Consider the following 20,197-nt stretch of genomic DNA (forward strand, 5'->3'; position numbering starts at 1 on the left):
CCAACCTGCCCTGCACTGCTGCCAGCCATGGGGCAGCTCCCAGCTCTCTGGGCAGCCTGGCACAGGCTCTCCCCACCCTCAGCACCAAACCTTTCTCCCTTCTCTCCACTCTCAGTCTCCCTCTTGCAGTTCCAACCATCCCCCCTTGGCCTGCCCCAACAGGCCCTGCTCAGCAGTCTGTCCCCAGCTCTCTCCTGGCCTCTTGCAGCCCTGCAAGGCCCCCAGGAGGTCTCCCTGGAGCCTTCTCCTCTTGCACAACCCCAACCCTCCCAGCCTGGCTTTGCAGGAGGGCTTCTCAGCCTGTCCTGGGTGCCTCTGTCCTGCAGCTGCCCAGGCTGCAGCTGGGTGGCCCTGCTGCTGGGCAGGGGAGGGCTGCAGGCCCCTGCTGACTCTGTCTGTGTGCCTTGCCCCCAGCATCGAGCTGCAGACGCGGGAGCTGAGCAGCCAGCTGCGCTCGGGGGTCTACGCTCACCTGGCTGCCTGCTTCCCCTGCAGCAAGGACACCCTGCTCAAGCGTGCCAGGAAGCTCTACCTCTGCGAGCAGGTCAGTGCCAGCCAGCCCCTGCTCCTGCCCAGGGCCCTCCCTGGCACTCCCCCAGAGCACAGCTCTGTGCCCAGGGCCCTCCCTGGCACCCCCCCAGAGCACAGCTCTGTGCCCAGGGCCCTCCCTGGCACCCCCCCAGAGCACAGCTCTGTGCCCAGGGCCCTCCCTGGCGCACCCCCAGAGCACAGCTCTGTACCCAGGGCCCTCCCTGGCACCCCCCCAGAGCACAGCTCTGTGCCCAGGGCCCTCCCTGGCACCCCCCCAGAGCACAGCTCTGTGCCCAGGGCCCTCCCTGGCGCCCCCCCAGAGCACAGCTCTGTGCCCAGGGCCCTCCCTGGCGCCCCCCCAGAGCACAGCTCTGTGCCCAGGGCCCTCCCTGGCGCCCCCCCAGAGCACAGCTCTGTGCCCAGGGCCCTCCCTGGCACCCCCCCAGAGCACAGCTCTGTGCCCAGGGCCCTCCCTGGCACTCCCAGAGCACAGCTCTGTGCCCAGGGCCCTCCCTGCCCCCAGGGAGCTGTTGCCCACCTCAGGCTCTGGTGCCCTGTGCTGAGCAGCTCAGGCCCCTGCCTGTGGGCTCAGGCCTGGCCCTGCCCTGGCAGGGTTGGGGGCCTCAGGGGGGGGTCTCAGCTGGGGGGTGCCAGCTGGGGGGCAGGGCTGGGGGTCTCAGGGAGGGGAGGTCTTGGGCAGGGGGGGTCTCAGCCGGGGATCTCGGGGTGGGTCTCAGCTGGGGGTCTCAGGGGTGGGTCTCAGCTGGGGGCCAGGGCCGGGGGTCTCGGGGGGGGGGGGGGGGTGTCTCAGCGGAGGTTCTCAGTGGGGGATCTCAGCTGGGGGCCAGGGCTGGGGGTCTCAGGGGGGGTCTCGGCCGGGGGTGCCAGCTGGGGGGTGCCAGCTGGGGGGTGCCAGCTGGGGGGCAGGGCTGGGGGTCTCAGGGAGGGGAGGTCTTGGGGTGGGGGGGAATCTCAGCTGGGGGGTCTTGGAGGGGGGGATCTCGGGGGGGGTGGGGGGTGGGGTGTCTCAGCCAGGAATCTCGGGGGGGGGGGGGGAGGGGTGGGGTGTCTCAGCCGGGGGTCTCGGGGGGCGTCTCAGCTGGGGGTCAAGGCCGGGGGTCTCGGCCGGGGGTCTCGGGGGGGTCTCAGCTGGGGGCCAAGGCTGGGGGTCTCGGGGGGGGAGGTCTCAGCTGGGGGCCAGGGCTGTGGGTCTCGGGGAGGGGGGGTCTCGGGGGGGGGTGTCTCAGCCGGGGGGCAGGGCTGTGGGTCTCGGGGAGGGGGGGTCTCGGGGGGGGGTGTCTCAGCCGGGGGGCAGGGCTGTGGGTCTCGGGGAGGGGGGGTCTCGGGGGGGGGGGTGTCTCAGCCGGGGGGCAGGGCTGGGGGTGCCAGCTGGGGCTGCAGCCTGTGCCGTGCCCGCCGCAGGGAGGTCGCCTGAAGGAGCCCCTGCAGAAGCTGAAGGAGGCCATCGGCAGGGCCATGCCCGAGCAGCTGGCCAAGTACCAGGAGGAGTGCCAGCTCCACTCCCAGGCCAAGCTTGCCAAGTAAGCTTCTCTCTGCTCCTGGGGCTCCCCTCGGCGGGCTCCCGGGCGCTCTGCCGCCCCCTCCCGAGCCAGACGTGGCTGGTGGGCAGGGGGGGGAGGGCTCTGTGCAGCTCGGCTGAGGGAAGCCTGGAAGCAGACCTCAGAGCAGCCTCCCAGGACCTGAAGGGCTCCAGGAGAGCTGGGGAGGGACTTGGGACAAGGGCTGGGAGTGCCAGGCCCAGGGCCAATGGCTTTGAGCTGGGAGAGAGGAGACTGAGAGTGGAGAGGAGGAAGAAATCCTAGGCAGTGAGGCTGGGGAGACTCTGGCACAGGCTGCCCAGGGAGGCTGTGGCTGCCTCCTGCCTGGAGGTGCTCAGGGCCAGGCTGGATGAGGCCTTGAGCAAGCTGTGCTGGTGGGAGGGGTCCCTGCCCATGGGAGGGGTCCCTGCCCATGGGAGGGGCTTGGGTTGGATGTTCTTGAAGGCCCCTTGCAGCCCACTCCACAACTAATTGGCCTCATTAAGCTGCCTGAGCTGCCTCTGGTGATGCCAGCTGCAGCGGCACTGATGGCAGCAGGGCCTGGCTGAGGAGTTCCACTTCTGGCTGGGCCTGGCTTTGGGAAGGTGGCAGGCTGAGAGCAAGGGGGCTGGGCTGGACCCCTGGGTCCTTTTCTTATCCTGGAACCCTTAGGAAGAGCTCAGACACCCAGAGCAAGAGCTCCCTGCCCTCTGAACCCTGCCCTCTGAACCCTGCCCTTGCTTCAGGGCAGCTGGGCCTGGTTAGCCAGGAGCTTCTCAAGCAGGGAAGGAGCCTGACCCAGCTCAGAGTGTTGGTGCTGGAGGGGAACTGGCACTGACCTGGGCCAGGGCTGGATCTAAGGAGAGCAACAAGGCTGCTGAAAGGCCCTGGGCACAGGGCTGGGGAGCAGCAGCTGGGGAACCTGCATCCAGTGCTGGAGCCTCTGTGCCAGGAAGGCTCTGGAGGGGCTGGAAGGTGTCCAGAGCAGGGCCAGGAGGAGGAGCAGAGGGCTGGAGCTGCTCTGCTGTGAGCACAGCCTGAGAGAGTTGGGGTTGTGCAGGCTGGAGAGGAGAAGGCTCCCAGGAGACCTCATTGTGGCCTTCCAGGAGCTGCAGGGGGCTCCAAGAAAGCTGGGGAGGGACTTTGGAGGGTGTCAGGGAGGGATAGGACTGGGGGGGATGGAGCAGAACTAGAAGTGGGGAGATTGAGATTGGCTGTGAGGAAGAAGTTGTTGGCCAGGAGGGTGGTGAGAGCCTGGCACAGGCTGCCCAGGGAGGTGGTGGAAGCCTCCTGCCTGGAGGTGTTTGCAGCCAGGCTGGAGGTGGCTGTGAGCAACCTGCTGCAGTGTGAGGTGTCCCTGGCCATGGCAGGGGGTTGGAGCTGGCTGAGCCTTGAGCTCCCTTCCAGCCCTGACAACTCTGTGTTTCTATGTCCCTGCTGACTGCAGGGGGGTTGGACAAGAGGACCTTGGAGGGTCCCTTCCAACCTGCTGCAAGCTGTGAAGCTGTGTTGAGCCTGGAGGAGGCTGAGGGAGACCTCCTTGCTCTCTGCAGCTCCCTGAGAGGAGGCTGCAGCCAGCTGGGGCTTGGGCTCTGCTCCCTGGGAGCAAGCAATAGGATGAGGGAAATGTCCTCAAGCTGCCCCAGGGCAGCTTCAGGTTGGACATGAGGAGAAACTTCTTCCCTGGAAGGGTTCTCAGGGCCTGGCCCAGGCTGCCAGGGGGGTGGCTGAGTGCCCAGCCCTGGGAGGTGTCTCCCAGAGGCAGAGCTGTGGTGCTGAGGGCCAGGGCTCAGCCCCAGCCTGGGCAGAGCTAGAGAAGGGTTGGGTTGGAGGAGCTGAGAGGGCCTCTGTGATTCTCCTGTCCCCTGTGTGTGTCTCCCCTGCAGGCTGCTGGAGGAGGAGAAGGAGCAGCGTGAGCGAGCCTGCTCGGAGGAGGAGGAGGAGGAGGAGAAGGGAGGGAAGCGCCCTGCAGGGCCACGCAAGAAGTTCCAGTGGAATGAGGAGATCAGGTTTGCAGGCTTGAGCTCCTCAGTGCCCCTGGGCCCTGCCTCCTGCTGTGCAGCTGGAAGGGCAGGAGCAGTCTGGGCTTTGTCCCTGGCAGGCAGAGCAGAGCGCCTCGGGTGGCCTGCAGCGAGCTCTGTGGCTCAGCTCTGCTCTCCGTGGAGGCCGCTCTGGCGCCTGGGACAGCTCAGCAAAACCAAGCTGATGCCAGCCCAGCCCTGGGAGGAGCTCCTAAAGCTCTGTGCAGGGTCCAAAAGGGTGGAAGGGAGAAGGAGGAGGTCAGCTGAAACTGCTCAGATCCTACAGGCTGGACCTCCAGGCTGCTCTCATGGAGTTTGCCACTCGCTCCCGAGTCAAAACCGGCTGCTGGGCAGGACCTGGGGCTTGGGGCTGCTCAGCTCAGCTCAGACTTTAAGGAGACCTTAAAGCAGTGTTTGAAAGTGCCTCCAGGAGAGCTGGGGAGAGACATCTGATAGAGACTTGGAGTGCCAGGCCCAGGGACAATGGCTTTGAGCTGGGAGAGAGGAGACTGAGAGTGGAGAGGAGGAAGAAATTCCTTGCAGTGAGGCTGGGGAGACTCTGGCACAGGCTGCCCAGGGAGGCTGTGGCTGCCTTCTGCCTGGAGGTGCTGAGGGCCAGGCTGGATGAGGCCTTGAGCAGTTCTGTGCTGGTGGGAGAGGTCCCTGCCCAGGAACTGGCTGATCTTGAAGCTCCCTTCCAACCTAAAGCATTCTATGAAGCCATGAAGACAGCTCCTGGCTGTGGAAGCAGTTAACACTCATGGGGGCTGCTGCCCCTGGCCCCCAGGGCTCTGACAAGGAGCAGAGCCTGGGGAGAGGGCAAAATGAGAAGCACTCCTGTTGTCTTCTTCACCTTGGTCCCTCAGAGCCTGGGCTGCAGCTCCACAGATGGTTCCTTTAGGTCAGAGCAAGCTTCCCCTCCTGTCTTCTCCTTGCCTCAGCAGGGAGCTCCTGCAGAGTGCTTCAGTTCTGCCTGGAGTCCTGGCACTGCTTCCCCTCCTCTGCTGCTTCAGGAGGTTGAAATGGGAAGGGGTGAGGAGACTTTCCTGCTGGCACTTTGCTGTGTGTGCCAGGAACCTGCCCTGCTTTGCCCTGCAGAGGCAGAGCAGGCTCAGGGTTGCTAGCAGAGGGCTTCTGCAGGGCTCTTTGATCCAGCCTTGGCTGAACAGCCTGGCCTGCAGCTGGGCCTGGCCTCCAGCTGGGGCAAGGGATCCACATAACCCTCTCTGAACTTCTCCTGTCTTCAGGGAGCTGCTTTGCCATTTGGTGAAGATTAAGCTGGATGGTTTTGACCTTGGCAAGAATCAGGCTCAGTCCCTAGAGGATTATGTGAAGACCTTCCTAGCTGGAGAGGTGAAGCCCCTTTGGCCAAAAGGCTGGATGCAGGCCAGGTGAGCAAGAACCTTGTCCTGAGGGACCTGGAAGGTCTCTCTGCTCCTCCCCCTGCTGCAGGGCTAGGTCAGAGTGCTCAGGGCCTTGTCCTCTCCCAGGCTGGACCTCACCACAGCATCTCCAGGCTCCCTTCATGGAGCCTCTTCTCCTTCTTGCCCACCACAGCTGCCCTTGCTGCCCTGAGCTCTTTGCTGTTCACTCTGCACCTCCAAGGAGGTTTTGCTTCCATCTTCTTCACAGCTCCCTGGCTCCCTCCCACTCTTCAGGTGGTGGAAGGCTGCTCTGAGATCCCTCTGTGCTCTTCTCATCTTCCAGGCTAAGCCACCCCAGGTCCCTCAGCCCTTCCTTGTCTGTGCTGTGGGCCTGTTCCTCAGCCTCCATGGTGGCTCTGGGCTGCCTCCAGCTTCTCAGCCTCTCTGCTCTGGGGACCCTGGAACTGGGTGCTGCCTCCAGGTGTGACCTCACCAGTGCTGAACAGAGGAGTTGGCACCTGAGCTCTGCTCTGCCCAGTTCCTGCCAGTGTCTTCTTAGCTCCCAGCCCTGGTTTGGGGTCAGCTTGCCCAGCATGACCCCCAGATTCATTTCTCAGGGCTGCTGCAGCCTCACTGGGGGCCCAGCCCCTGTTGCTGTGTGAGGTACTTCCAGCCCAGCCTCAGGGCTTTGCCTTTGGTGGTGTTGGGCCACACAAGCTGTGTGTTGGCTTCTTCCTGCAGCCTGGCAGGGGCAGCCCTGCCCTCCAGCCCCTCTCTGCAGCCTGGCAGGGGCAGCCCTGCCCTCCAGCCCCTCTCTGCAGCCTGGCAGGGGCAGCCCTGCCCTCCAGCCCCTCTCTGCAGCCTGGCAGGGGCAGCCCTGCCCTCCAGCCCCTCTCTGCAGCCTGCCAAGCTCCCTGGCAGTGGCAGCCCTGCTCTCCAGGATGTTCTTCCCACTCTGCTTTCAGCTGCCCCTCAGTCTCATGGAGTCTGTGCTGTCAGCCAGGTAGGAAATGTCCCTGCTGAGCACTCTTGGCCCCCACACTGACCTCTGGCAGTGAGCAGGTAGAAGGCAGAGGTGGGACTGGGGTGAGGCTGGCAGCCCTGTGGCTCCTTGGCTCTTGCTTGCCCAAGGATCCCTTTGATCTGCCTGACACAGTTCAGGCTCTTTGGGAAGCCTTTCCTGTAGGGTTCCCCCAAGGAGGCAAGGCAGGAGGTTGCAGGGGCCTAGGGGTTTGGGTTTCCTGACCTCAGCTGGTGCCTTCCCTGCTGTTTCCTGCTCTTCCATGCCCTCCATCACCCAAGGCACTGAGCTGGTAAGTGCAGAGAGTCCTTCCCTGGCACTGCCACCGAGGCTTTGCTTTGGAAAGGAAGCTCAGCTCTGCACTCTCACTGCTGGGCTCTGCTCTCTTGCATTTAGGGAGCTGAAATTGGGTTTTTTTTGGGGGGTGCTTGATGAAGGAGGAAGGAGGTGGCAGCCCTTGAGGAGTGGTGAGTATGAGCAGCAGGTCACAGCTCCATTTGGAAAGGTCTCTGGCTGCCTGTGGCTGCTGCCTGGGCACAAGGAGCAGTGCATGGTGGTGGTGCCCAGGAGTTGGAGGATGCCATCAGGAGGTGCTGCAGCTGCCTGCTGAGCTGGTGAAGGCCTCAGCAGCCTTTGAGGGCCTTGGCTTGCCAGCTGCTCTGGGAACAAAAGGCAATGGCAATGTTTTGAACTCCTGCTTTGTAGGGGAAGCAGTCCTGAGGCATGCAGGGGGCCCCAAGGCTCACTGCAGGAGAGGCTTCCAGTGCAGCTAACTGCAGAGGGACTGCATCAAAGCCAGGTCTGCTGCTTGCTTGCCCAGGGGCTCAGGTCCAAGGGTTTCTCCTGCTGCCTCTTGGTGCAGTTGGATTTGATGGTCATTAAGATCATCTCTGGTTAAGACCTCACCTGGAGTACTGCCTCCAGCTCTGCAGCCCTGAAAGGAAGAAGGACCTGGACCTGCTGGAGAGGCTCCAGAGGAGGACACAAAGAGGATCAGAGGGCTGCAGAACCTCTGCTGTGAGGCCAAGCTGAGGGAGCTGGGGGTCTTCATCCTGGAGAAGATTGCAGGGAGACCTCAGAGCAGCCTTCCAGTACCTGGAGTGGGCTTCAAGCAGGCTGCAGAGGGACTGTTCCCAGAGGCCTGCAGGGACAGCCCCAGGGGCAATGGTTTGAGATGAGAGCAGAGCAGATGGAGATGGGATGTGAGGAGCAAGTTGTGCAGCAGGAGGCTGCTGGAGCACTGCAGCAGGCTGCCCAGGGAGGTGGCTGAGGCTCCAGCCCTGGAGAGATTCCAGGTGAGGCTGGAGAGGGCTCTGGGCAGCCTGAGCTGGTGGAGGCTGTCCCTGCTGAGTGCAGGGGGCTGGGCTGGGTGAGCTCTGGAGGGTCCCTCCCAGCCCAGGGCACTCTGTGATCATTATGGGTCCCTCCCAACCTGCAATATTCTCTGATTTGTGTGGTTTAAAAGACTGAAGGTGCAGAAGACAGAGCCCCACAGCAGAGGAGGAAGGGCTTGACAGCAGGGGCAGAGCTGCAGACAAAACTGAGGGCCAAGTCAGCTTGGTTCACTGTCACCCTGCCCACAGGAATCCAGCTTGATGAGCAGAGCATCAGCTTTGGGTCTGAGTTCAGGGAGGTCCTGCCTTGAGTCTGGCCTCTCAAGCAGCACTGAAAGGTGGCTCCCAGTGCCTCAGGTGGAAACAAGGCAAAGGAGAAGGGTGGCAGAAGGCTTTGTCCAGCTGCTAGGGAGGGTGTGCCAGGAGCCAGCCCTGCAGCTGTGTCTGCAACCTCCTCACCCTGCCCTGGAAGCTGGAGGCCTCTTGAGCTGCAGCAGGGACACAGCTTTGGTTTCTTCCCTTGGCTGAGCTTCTGCTTGTGGTTAGGTAGCTGTGAGAGAAGAGGAGGTGCTGCTGCTGCTGCTGCTGGAAGAAGTCTCCTCAGCTGCTGGCTGGGGGCAGGGAGGTGCTCAGGAAAGGCTTGGATGTGGCACTTGGAGCCATGCTTTAGCTGGCAGGAGGTGTGGGGTGTTAGGCAGCAGGTTGGGCTGGCCAAGCTGTCAGCCCCTGGCTTGGCCAGCAGCTCTCTGAGCTGGGTTAGGAACTGGCTGGAGGCTGAGCCCAGAGAGTGGTGGTGAATGGTGCCACAGCCAGCTGGCAGCCAGGCACCAGTGGTGTGCCCCAGGGAGCAGTGCTGGGCCCTGTGCTCTTTAACATCTTCACTGATGATCTGGATGAGGGCATTGAGTCCATCAGCAGTGAGTTTGCAGCTGACACCAAGCTGGGGCAGGAGCTGATCTGCTGGAGGGCAGAAGGGCTCTGCAGAGGGACCTGGCCAGGCTGGGCAGATGGGCAGAGGCCAAGGGCAGGAGACTGAACACATCCAAGTGCCAGGGGCTGCACTTTGGCCACAGCAACCCCAGGCAGTGCCACAGGCTGGGGGCAGAGTGGCTGAGAGCAGCCAGGCAGAGAGGGACCTGGGGGTGCTGGTTGATGGTAGGCTGAACATGAGCCTGCAGTGTGCCCAGGCAGCCAGGAGGGCCAATGGCATCCTGGCCTGCATCAGGAACAGTGTGGCCAGCAGGAGCAGGGAGGTCATTCTGCCCCTGTACACTGCACTGGTTAGGCCACACCTTGAGTCCTGTGTCCAGGTCTGGGCCCCTCAGGTTAGGAAGGAGGTTGAGCTGCTGGAAGGTGTCCAGAGAAGGGCAACAAAGCTGGGGAGGGGTCTGGGGCACAGCCCTGTGAGGAGAGGCTGAGGGAGCTGGGGTTGCTTAGCCTGCAGAAGAGGAGGCTCAGGGGAGACCTTACTGCTCTCTACAACTACCTGAAGGGAGGTTGTAGACAGATGGATGTTGGTCTCTTCTCCCAGGCAGCCAGCAGCAGAACAAGAGGACACAGTCTCAAGCTGTGCCAGGGGAGGTTTAGGCTGGAGGTTAGGAGGAAGCTCTACACAGAGAGAGTGATTGCCCATTGGGATGTGCTGCCCAGGGAGGTGGTGGAGTCCCCATCATTCAGGAGGAGACTTGGTGGGGTGCTTGGTGCCATGGGTTAGTTGTTTAGGTGGTGTTGGGTGATAGGTTGGACACAATGATCTTGAAGGTCTCTTCCAACCTGGTTTATTCCATTCCATTCCATCTCTGAGGCCTTAGCCAAGCTGGTTGATTCTGTGGGAGGTGTGAGCTGCTCAGGCTGCTCCTCTGTGTTTGAGGCAGGGGGGAAGTGACCTTTCTCCTCTCTCAAGTGCTTGGCTAGCTCTTGGCTGAGCTGCCAGCTCTTGGCAGCAGCAGCACACAGCTGGGCTGATGTCCCTGCCCCTCCAGAGCCTTCTCCCTCCCCTCACAGTGCCAGCAGCTGCCTCCATGGCCTCCCCAGTGCCTCTGAGCAGAGGGCGCTCCCCGGGGGGGAGCTCAGGAGGAGCTTCCTGTGCAAGGGACCAAGATCCCTCTGCTCTCTGTGACTCCCACTTCCAAGCCCCCTGCTGCACCAGGCAGCTCTTGCCTCCAGTGATGCCAGCTGCTCTGCTGGGTCTCCCTTCTCATTGCTCTCTTCCCTTCTCAGGACACTGTTTAAGGAGAGCAGGCGAGCCCACGGACCCCTCCCGCCAGGCCTGTGAGTATCCTCTGGGCTGACAGCTGCTGGGACCTGGGTGGATCATGCAGCAGCACCTCAGCTTGGCTCCCAGCAGGTGGTTCAGCACTGCCTCACCTGGGGAGGTCTAGGGAGAGGAGTTGTGTGGGGGACAGCTCCCAATAGCAGCCTTCCAGAGGTGCTTTGGCCTTCCAGAGAGCTCAGAGGTGACAGCGTGGAAGCCAGGCTGGAGTCTGATGCCAGCAGGGTTCACTTGCTCCCCCCTGGCTTCTGGGTTGCCTCTTTCTTGTTGCCTGCTTAAAGGAGGGACACAGTGAGCTCAGGCTGGTGAAGATGGGTGCAGCAGGCTTGGGGGGGGGCTGAGCAGGAGGGCTGTCAGAATGCAGCTGGGCAGCTGCTTCACAGACAGAGGCTCTCATGGATCTCCCTGGCTGTGGACTGGATGGTGCAGGGTCAGGCTGGTGCCTCACAGATGCTCCTGTTCTGGGCATTGGGAGTCACCTGGGCACTTCTCAGAGCACCCAGAGTGGCTGAGGTTGCCCAGGAGATCATCTCTGCCCAGGGCAAGAGCCAAAGCAGTAATGCCCATGGCTGGGTCTTGCTGCTCACTGGGGCAGAGCAAATCCTGAGGGCCCACGGTGGGAAGGGTCTCTGAGAGAGGTGACTCCAGACAGGATGCTTGCAGGTGAGCAGAGGAGAGCAAAGGAAAGGGCCCTGCCCTAGCTGGAGGTGTCCAAGCCAGGATGACCTTTGAAGAGTCCCTGCCAGGCCAGGGCAAGCTGTGAAGTGTGTGGGAGAGCAGGAGCCAGAGCTCGGAGCCATCCTCGCCTCAGCCTCGCTCAGCACGCCAGGGTTTGTCTCAGAGCAGACTGAAGGATCTCAGCTGTGCCTCTGGCAGCTGCTGCTGCAGCCTGGACTTCTGTCTGGGGACCTGGAAGAAGTGTTGGAGCTTTTCTGCCAGCCTCTGGAGTGGTTTCTCTCTGGGCATTGCCCTGCTTAGGTCGGCAGTGGGGTTCCTCCGGCAGCTCCCCAGCCTGCTGAGCGCCTGCCCTGCTCTGCCTCTGTTTCCAGCCTCTGCTCCACTCCCCGTGTGGCTGCTGGGGCCAGCAGCTGAGTGTGGCATGGTTTTGGATCCCAGCAGCCTGAGTGGCTGCCTCTGTGCCCTGGGTTCTTTGCACAGACCCAGTGGATCACCATCAGCAGTCTGCTCCCGAACTGCTGCCTGCCCTGGGCCCCCCCAGTGAGCTCTCTTCCTTTTGTCTCCCTCCAAACAGGGTGAAGAAGAAAGCTCTGGCTCCTGCCAAGGTGAAGGTGAAGGTGAGTCCTTGATCCCTGCTCCTCCTGGCTGACAGGAGCCAAGGGGCAAGTGGCTGCCACCTGAAATCCTTTCCTTGTGCAACCACAAGGCAGCTGTGCAGTGAAGGAGGCAGTGCTGGGCTGGGCAACACAGCTGGAACTGCAGCTGGAACTGCAGCTGGAATGGATGGCAGCATTCTGCCCGCCCTCCCCGCCCTCCCCTCCCTCCCCTCCCTCCTGCCCTCCTCTCCCTTCTCCCCTTGCCTGCCCTCCTGCCCTCCCTTCTGCCACTCCCCAAGCACTGCTTCTGCTCTGACTGCCTTCTCCCATGATTTCCTTCCAGGACTCTTCCTCCTCCAAGCCAGACAAGAAGCTCTCTGGTTCTGTCCCTTCTGTGCACTCCAGCAGCTCCTTAGCTCTGTCTTCAGAGCCCCAGGGGGCAGCTGTGGGCATCAGTGGCCAGGCCAGAGAGCTCTTGTCCCTTGGGCCAGCCCAGGCAGGCAGTGGCACTCCTGCCACCTTCAAGGACGACTCCCTGGACGAGGATCTGATCCGGAACCCAACGTCCTCCCTGGAAGCAGTCTCCAAGGAGCTGGCTGTGCTGAACAGCAGAGCAGCAGCCAGCCCTGACTTCACTCTTCCTGCAGCTCCCAAAGCCCCACCAGAGAAGATCCCCCCCCTTGCCTCCTCAGAGGAGAAGAGGACATTTCCCAAGGCCAATCCTCCCCCTGCACCATCCTCGGGTTCCCTCCAGTCCCCTCTGAACTTCCTGGCCGAGCAGGCGCTGGCGCTGGGCCAGTCCTCTCAAGACAAAAAGGCAGAGAGCTCCACCTACAAAGAAGTCTCCTGCCAGGCCTCTCCCAGCAAAACCCTGCCTGATGCCCACCAGGCTAAGCAGAAGCACCACAGCCTGGCCAGGCCCAGCGCCGGCCCGGTGGCAGCTCCCCAGGTGAAGGTCTTCCACTCGGGCGGCCAGCTGCAGAAGGCCTTCGCCTCCCCAGCTCCCTTCGTCAAGCTGCAGAGCCCCAAGTCCTCCTCCCCGCTGCCCCAGCGCTCCCTGCTCCCCCAGGTCAAGTCCTCAGCCAAAGCCCAGAGCTTCCACTCCTCCTCCTCCTCCGCTTCAGGCAGCTCCCAGAGCTCGGGCAGCTCCCACAAGAGCCCAGGCTCTTCCTCCTCCTCCTCCTCCTCCTCGGCCCTCGGCTACGCAGGAAAGCACTCGGGCGGCTCCGGCTCTTCAGGACAGGCTTACAAGTCACCCTTCGTGGCTGGGTCCCTCTCCAAGCACGGAGCTTCTGCCAGCAGCTCCTCAGCTGGAGCTGCTGCAGGCCAGGGCTGCTCCTCTGGGAGCCTGCTGCCCCCTGGGCAGCCCCCGGCCCCCGGCCGCCCGGCCCCCGGCGCCACGCTGAAGAAGCCTCCTGTCTCCCAGAAGCTGACTCTGGTGGCACCTCCTGGAGGTTCCAATGGAGATTCCAGTGGGGGCACTCAAGGGGTGGCCAAGCTGCTGACCTCCTCCCTCAAGCCAGCTGTTGTGAGCAGCACTGCCTCTTCTACCTCTGTGCCGGTAAGCGGCGGGGTGCCGGCCCGGCCTGGAGCTGGGGAAAGCAGCGGGGTGGTGCCAGGCCATCTCCTGAGCCCTCCAGACCTGCCCTGAAGTGAGGGCTTCACAGCAGTGTCCTCAGAGTCTTGCTTGACCCTCAGGAGGTCCTGGCCTCGGCCATGGGTTCCTGCTCTGAGATGGCCAGCTGAAAGCCAAGGCCGTGCCAAGGCAGCTGCCAGCCTGTGGGGCCTGGGGGCTCCTGCCCTGGCCACAGCAGGAGGGAGGTCAGTGAGGCAGCTTGGCAGGAGAGCTAAAGATCAGTGCCCAAACTGCCAGCAGCCTGGCCTGGAGCAGCACTGAGGTGGCAGCAGCTGCAGGGCAGGGATGGTGCCTCTGGGCTGGGCACTGGGGAGGCCACAGCTTGAGTGCTGGGTTCAGCTCTGGGCTCCTCACTGCCAGAAGGACCTTGAGGAGCTGGAGCAGGGCCAGAGAAGGGCAAGAGAGCTGGGGAAGGGTCTGGAGAAGAGAGCTGGGAAGGAGCAGCTGAGGGAGCTTGAGGGGGTTGAGCCTGGAGAAGAGGAGGCTGAGGGAGACCTCCTTGCTCTCTGCAGCTCCCTGAGAGGAGGCTGCAGCCAGCTGGGGCTTGGGCTCTGCTCCCAGGGAACAAGGGACAGGACAAGAGGCAATGGCCTCAAGCTGCCCCAAGGGGAGGTTTGGGTTGGACAGAGAAGAAACTTCTTCACTGGAAGGGTTCTCAAGCCCTGGCCCAGGCTGCCAGGGGGGTGGCTGAATCCCCAGCCCTGGAGGTGTCTCCCAGAGGCAGAGCTGTGGTGCTGAGGGCCAGGGCTCAGCCCCAGCCTGGGTACAGTTAGAGAATGGTTGGCCTGGATGGGCTTGAAAGGCTTTGCCAGCTGCAGTGATTCTGTGATTCCATCAATTAGTTGTTAATTAAGGGCCTGTTAGCCCTTTTCTCCGCAGCTGACCTGTGGAACAAGCACCTCCCTGGCAGGAGGTTGTTGTCGCCACCTTCCTGCCCTGCTTGGTTTGGTGATTCCCTCTGACTCCCTTCTCTTGCTCCCAGTTCTCAGTAACCTCCTGAGGTGATGTCTGGAACCCAGCTGAGGGACACAGCATGGAGCTGAGGCTCTGAGCCCCTCAGTGTGGGTTGAGAGCAGCCCTGAAGACAGAGCCTTGGGGGTGCTGGGTGCTGAGCAGCTCCCCAGGAGCCAGCAGTGCCTCCTGCAGCCCTCAGGCAGCTGTGTGCTGGGCTGCAGCCACAGCAGGGTGGGCAGAGGGCAGCAGAGGGGATTCTGCCCCTGGGCTCTGCTCAGACCTCACCTCCAACCCTGCCTCCAGCTCTGCTGGCCCCAGCAGCAGAAGGACACAGAGCTGCTGCAGAGAGGCCAGAGGAGGCCCCAGAGATGCTGCCAGGGCTGGAGCAGCTCTGCTGGGAGCACAGGCTGAGGGAGCTGGGGCTGTGCAGCCTGCAGAGGAGAAGGCTCCAGGGGCTCCTCAGAGCTGCTGCCAGCACCTGAAGGGATCCTGCAGGAAGGCTGCAGAGGAACTTTTGCTGAGGGGGTCTGAGCCAGGCCAAGGGGGAAGGGTTTGGAGCTGAGGCAGAGCAGGGTTAGAGTGGAGCTGAGGAAGAAGTTGTTGAGTGTGAGGCTGGGGAGCCTCTGGCCCAGGCTGCCCAGGGAGGCTGTGGCTGCCTCCTGCCTGGGGGTGCTGAAGGCCAGGCTGGATGAGGCCTTGAGCAGCCAAGTCCAGCTGAGAGGTGTCCCTGCTCTTCAGTGGGAGCTGAAATCCTTTCCCAGTTGGCTCTGTGCTGTGGCAGAGGTCTCAGGTGACATCCAGGGCTACACCAAGCTTTGGTGTCTTGAGTTGTCAGCAGTGCTGTGGTGACCAAGGTGAGTAGGAAGCTTCCTCCTTGGAGCTCACAGGCAGTGTGTGAGCTGCTCCTTGGCTGAGTGGAGGCACACTTCCAGACTAAGGGAATGACAGCAGCAAATGCAGGGTGGTCAGGTTGCTTGTTCCAGCACCCTGATGTGCTGAGAACCCCCAGAGGGCCTCAAGAGTTGGCAGCTCCTGGATGCTTCTTGCAGGGAGGAATTCATAGGTTCATGGAATGGGTTGGGTTGGAAGGGACCTTCAACACCAGCCAGCTCCAAGCCCCTGCCATGGGCAGCTCCCACCAGCACAGCTTGCTCAGGGCCTCATCCAGCCTGGTCCTCAACACCTCCAGGCAGGAGGCAGCCACAGCCTCCCTGGGCAGCCTGTGCCAGAGTCTCCCCAGCCTCACTGCAGAGGAATTTCTTCCTCCTCTCCACTCTCAGTCTCCTCTCTCCCAGCTCAAAGCCATTGGCCCTGGGCCTGGCACTCCCAGTCCTTGTCCCAGGTCCCTCCCCAGCTCTCCTGGAGCCCTTCAGGTACTGGGAGGCTGCTCTGAGGTCTCCCCGCAGCCTTCTCTTCTCCAGGCTGCACAGCCCCAGCTCTCCCAGCCTGGCCCCACAGGGGAGGTTCTGCAGCCTCTGATCACCTTGGTGGCCTCCTCTGGCCCCTCTCCAGCAGCTCCAGGTCCTTCCTGTGCTGGGGGCCCCAGAGCTGGAGGCAGTGCTGCAGGTGGGGGCTGAGCAGAGCAGAGCAGAGGGGCAGAATCCCCTCCCTGTGCTGCTCTGGCTGCAGCTCAGCACTCAGCTGCCTCTGGGCTGCCAGCCCCGAACTGCTGAGCTCTCCTTGCTCTGCAGAGCCTTCAGTGTCAGAGACTCTTTGCTTTTGCCCCTCCTGACTGCCCTGTTCCCTTGCTTTGCAGAAAGTAACCAGTGGAGCTGTGCTGCTAACCAGCTCTTCCTCCTTGAGCGTGCTGGCTCCATCCTACAAGTCCAACAGTCCAAAGCTGCCAGCTGCCCTCAGCTCCACCCCCTTGGGGATCATCTCTCCCATTCATTCCTTCCCTCTCCATGTCATCTCCTTCAGCTCTGACTCCTCCCCCAAGGCAGGAGTCTCCAAGGATGCAATAGTTACAGGACCTGCTCCAGGGACCTTCCACCACGGCCTGGGCCACAGTGAGTACCCTGCTGCTGCCCCTGGGTGCTGCCTGTGTCTGTGCTGGCAGCCCCCACCCTGCCAGGGCTGTGCTGTGTGCACCCCTTGCAGACCACCTCCCTCCCCCCTGCTGCTGCTTCCTGCTCTGCTTCCCTACATTTAGGCCTCGGCCACAGCCCTGAGAGCTGGCCCAAAATGCCCCCTAGCTGGAAGCTGAGCTGCAGGCTGACTGCTGCAGCTGCTCTGCTCTAGTTTCTGTGCTTGGTGTGGATTTCCTCCCCCCCTGTTTTGTTGTCCCCTGTCCTCTCTCTGTGTTTTCTCTCTCTAGGTCTCCTGGCTGGCTTGCACTCCGGCCCCCACCACGCCGCGCCGCTCCCACACCCTGCCCTCTCCACTCACTTACCACAGCCTCTGCCAGGTAACTTCCCACACTTCCCCCCTCTCCCTGCTGCCTTCTCACTTGGCCCCTGGAGCAGCAGAATGGCCTCTGGAGAGCATCCAGTCCAACCCCCCCACCCCCTGCCAAGGCAGGGGCACCCAGGGCAGGTCACCCAGGGACACATCCAGGTGGGACTGAAGGTCTCCAGGGACCAGGCCTTTGGGTGTGGGGAACAAGTTGTGCAGCAGGAGGCTGCTGGAGCACTGCAGCAGGCTGCCCAGGGAAGGGGCTGAGGCTCCATGCCTGGAGAGATTCCAAGTGAGGCTGGGCAGGGCTGTGGGCAACCTGAGCTGGTTGGGGATGTCCCTGCTGAGGGCAGGGGGTTGGTGTGGGTGAGCTTTGCAGCTCCCTTCCAGCCCAGGGCACTCTGTGAGTCTGTGATCCCAGCAGCTGGGAGTATCTCCTGGGTTAGATGGAGACTCTTGGAACTGATTTGACTTTATCCTCCCCTCCCTCAAAGGGTTTTGCTGTTGAGGATTCTCTGCAGTGTCTTCCTTTCACCCTTCCATGTCAGCAGCTCTGCTGGCAGGGCTGGAGGCAGCTTCTGCCCTGAGAGGGGGTTGCAGGGTGACAGAATCACAAACAGTGCCAGCAGGGTGAGGCTGGAAAGGAGCTCTGGAGCTCCCCCACCCAACCCCCTGCTCCAGCAGGGCACCCCCAGCACCCTGCCCAGCAGCACAGTGCCCAGGGGGGGTTGGAAGCTCTCCACACCAGGACACTCCACAACCTCTCTGGGCAGCCTGCTCCAGGCCTCCAGCAGCCTCACCCCAAACAGCTTTCTTCTCATCTTGAGGTAGAACTTCCTGGCTTCCAGCTTGTGCCCATTGCCTCTTGTCCTGTCACTGGGCACCCCTGCAAAGAGCCAGGCCCCTTCTTTCCCCCCACCCCTCAGCTGTTGACAGACATAGATCAGATCCCCTCTCAGCCTTCTCCTCTCCAGATAAAAGCAGCCCCAGGGCTCTCAGCCTTTCTTCACAGCAGAGATGTTGCAGTCCCTTCAGCATCCTCATAGCCTCCTCTGGACTCTCTGCAGCAGCTCCCTGTCCCTCCTGAGCTGGGGAGCCCAGAGCTGGATGCAATGTTCCAGGTGTGGCCTCAGCAGGGCAGAGCAGAGGGGGAGCAGACCCTCCCTGGCCCTGCTGGCCACACTGCTCTTAGTGCACCCCAGGGGCTTCTTCCTTGAGCAGGCAAAGCAAAGTCATTGCCCACACTGCCCAGCCTTGGCTGTCACTAAAGCCCTCCCTGAGGGACCCAGTGAGGTGCAGCCCTCCCTGTCCTGTCATGGTTAAGCCAACCAGGCCAAACTGCTGGGCTGGGGAGTGATGAGCAGGGGCCTCCCACAAGTGTGGGGCCCTGGAGGTGCTCAGCTGGGGTAGGAAGCCTCCAGGCTGGGGAGGGGGTGGCCTCCAGGCTGGGGATGAAGCTGGCTGCTCATGGCATGGATGGGTGCACATTTCACTGGGTTAAACACCAGCCTGGTTGGTTGGGCCTAGAGAGTGGTGGAGAGCTAAGTTAGCTCCAGCTGGTGGCCACTCAGCAGTGGTGGTCCCCAGGGCTCAGCACTGGGCACAGCTCTCTCTGATGTCTGCATCAATGAGCTGGGGCTGTGCAGCCTGGAGAAGGCTCCAGGCAGGCCTCAGAGCAGCCTCCCAGGACCTGAAGGGCTCCAGGAGAGCTGGGGAGGGACTTGGGACAAGGGCTGGGAGTGCCAGGCCCAGGGCCAATGGCTTTGAGCTGGGAGAGAGGAGACTGAGAGTGGAGAGGAGGAAGAAATTCCTTGCAGTGAGGCTGGGGAGACTCTGGCACAGGCTGCCCAGGGAGGCTGTGGCTGCCTCCTGCCTGGGGGTGTTGAGGACCAGGCTGGATGAGGCCCTGAGCAGCCTGTGCTGGTGGGAGGGGTCCCTGCCCAGGGCAGGGGGCTGGAGCTGGCTGATCTCTGAGGTCCCTTCCATGCTTCCCTAAGCTGGGGCTGGGTGCCCAAGCAGTGGGCACAGCTGCATGGCTCTGCCCAGGAGCTGTGAGGACTCTGCTGAGCTGGGAGCTTCCTCCAAGGGCCAGGAGCTGTTGGTGACCATCAGGAGGCCTCTGGGCAGGGGGCATCCAGGGCCTGCTGGTGTGCTGCCAGTGCTGTGCTGGGTGGTGGAGCTCTGCCTGGCTGCTGGTGCTGTGCTGATGTTCTGGCTGCTCTCTGTACAGCTGTGAGCTGCTGCCTCTGAGCTCTTGCATGCAAGGACCTGGCCTTGGCCTGGAGAAGAAGCTGCTCTGCTGCTGCTGCCCTGCACATCTCACTGCCCCCACTTGTGCATCACAGCCTGAGGATGCTTTTGGGTGCCCCTGGGAAACTTCTCCTTCCAGAAACTTCTTTTTTCTTCTTCCTCCTGTGCCTTTTCTCTCCTCCCTCCACCTCTGTTCCTTCAGTGGTTGGGCCCCTGGGCACCTAAAACCTCCATGACAGCAGTGAAGGTGTAGCAGCTGCTGCCATCTGACACCAGCTCTAGAGGCAAGGCCCTGTGCAGGGCTGGTTTCCTAGCTGGGGAGCCCTGGAGTGGTGGAGCTGAGAGAAGGACACAGGCTGGAGGTCAACCAGCAGCCTGCATCTGTGCCACGGTGCCACAGGAGACCCTCAGACCCACATCCACAGGGGCCAGCTCTGCATTAGCTGCTGAACATCTTCCAGCTTCACAGCCAAGCCCTGAGGGGCTGGGACCAGGCTGCCAGGGCAGTGCTTTAAACCCTTCAGTTAACTGCTGAGGAACGACCTGCAGTTTGCATCCCCCCAGTGGCCACAGGCAGGCAGAGCTGTGGGGATCTGCTTGGGGCTGGTCCCAGTGGTGTGTCCCAGGGCTCAGTGCTGGGCCCAGGACACTTTGATGCCTTCAGCAATGAGCTGGGGGAGGGCATGGAGGCAGCCTCAGGCAGCCTGCAGGTGGCACTAAGCTGGGTGGCAGATCTGCTGCAGGGCAGGAGGCTGTGCAGAGGGCCCTGGCCAGGCTGCAGCCATGGCTGAGGCCAAGGGGATGAGGTTCAACCAGGCCAAGAGCTGGGTCCTGCCCTTGGGGCACAACCACCCCAGGAAGGCTCCAGGCTGGGGGCAGAGTGGCTGCAAAGTGCCCAGCAGAGAAGGCCCTGGGGGTGCTGGGTGCCAGCAGCTGGAGAGGAGCCAGGGGGTGCCCAGGGGGGCAAGAAGGGCAGCAGCAGCCTGGCCTGGAGCAGCACTGGGGTGGCAGCAGGAGCAGGGCAGGGATGGTGCCTCTGGGCTGGGCACTGGGGAGGCCACAGCTTGAGTGCTGGGTTCAGCTCTGGGCTCCTCACTGCCAGAAGGACCTTGAGGAGCTGGAGCAGGGCCAGGGAAGGGTCTGGGGAAGAGGGCTGGGGAGGAGCAGCTGAGGGAGCTGGGGGGGTTGAGCCTGGAGAAGAGGAGGCTGAGGGAGACCTCCTTGCTCTCTGCAACTCCCTGAGAGGAGGCTGCAGCCAGCTGGGGCTTGGGCTCTGCTCCCTAGGCTCAGGGGACAGAAGGAGAGGCAATGGCCTGAAGCTGTGCCAGGGGAGGGTTAGGTTGGAGAGGAGGCAAAATGTCTTTGGTGGCAGAGTGGTCAGGGCCTGGCAGAGGCTGCCCAGGGAGGTGGTGGAGTCCCCATGGCTGGAGGGGCTGCAGAGCCCTGTGGCCATGGTACTTGGGGCCTGGGTTTGGGGGCCCTGGTGGTGCTGGACTGGATGCTCTGGGAGGCCTTTTCCAGCCCAAACCATTCTCTGTTAGTGCCACTCTGATGCTGCTGTGGCTTTCTCTCTGGTGTAGCTTTGCACATGAAGCCAAAGGTCTTCAT

The 20,197-nt window shown here is 62.6% G+C and overlaps 1 protein-coding gene across 1 annotated transcript in view; it reads left to right on the plus strand.

The window, feature by feature from the left end:
- UBN1 (ubinuclein 1) overlaps positions 1–20,197 on the plus strand; it is a 34,594-nt gene that overhangs the window by 13,949 nt on the left and 448 nt on the right. The window contains exons 8-16 of the mRNA XM_054180711.1: positions 415–544; positions 1,954–2,072; positions 3,956–4,078; positions 5,338–5,481; positions 10,030–10,080; positions 11,334–11,376; positions 11,699–12,916; positions 15,702–15,954; positions 16,263–16,352. Coding sequence (XP_054036686.1) covers positions 415–544; positions 1,954–2,072; positions 3,956–4,078; positions 5,338–5,481; positions 10,030–10,080; positions 11,334–11,376; positions 11,699–12,916; positions 15,702–15,954; positions 16,263–16,352 — 2,171 coding nt within the window. The remainder of the gene's footprint in view (positions 1–414; positions 545–1,953; positions 2,073–3,955; positions 4,079–5,337; positions 5,482–10,029; positions 10,081–11,333; positions 11,377–11,698; positions 12,917–15,701; positions 15,955–16,262; positions 16,353–20,197) is intronic.

This window comes from Dryobates pubescens, chromosome 4 (assembly GCF_014839835.1).
Source record: "Dryobates pubescens isolate bDryPub1 chromosome 4, bDryPub1.pri, whole genome shotgun sequence".
NCBI classification, from domain to species: domain Eukaryota; kingdom Metazoa; phylum Chordata; class Aves; order Piciformes; family Picidae; genus Dryobates; species Dryobates pubescens.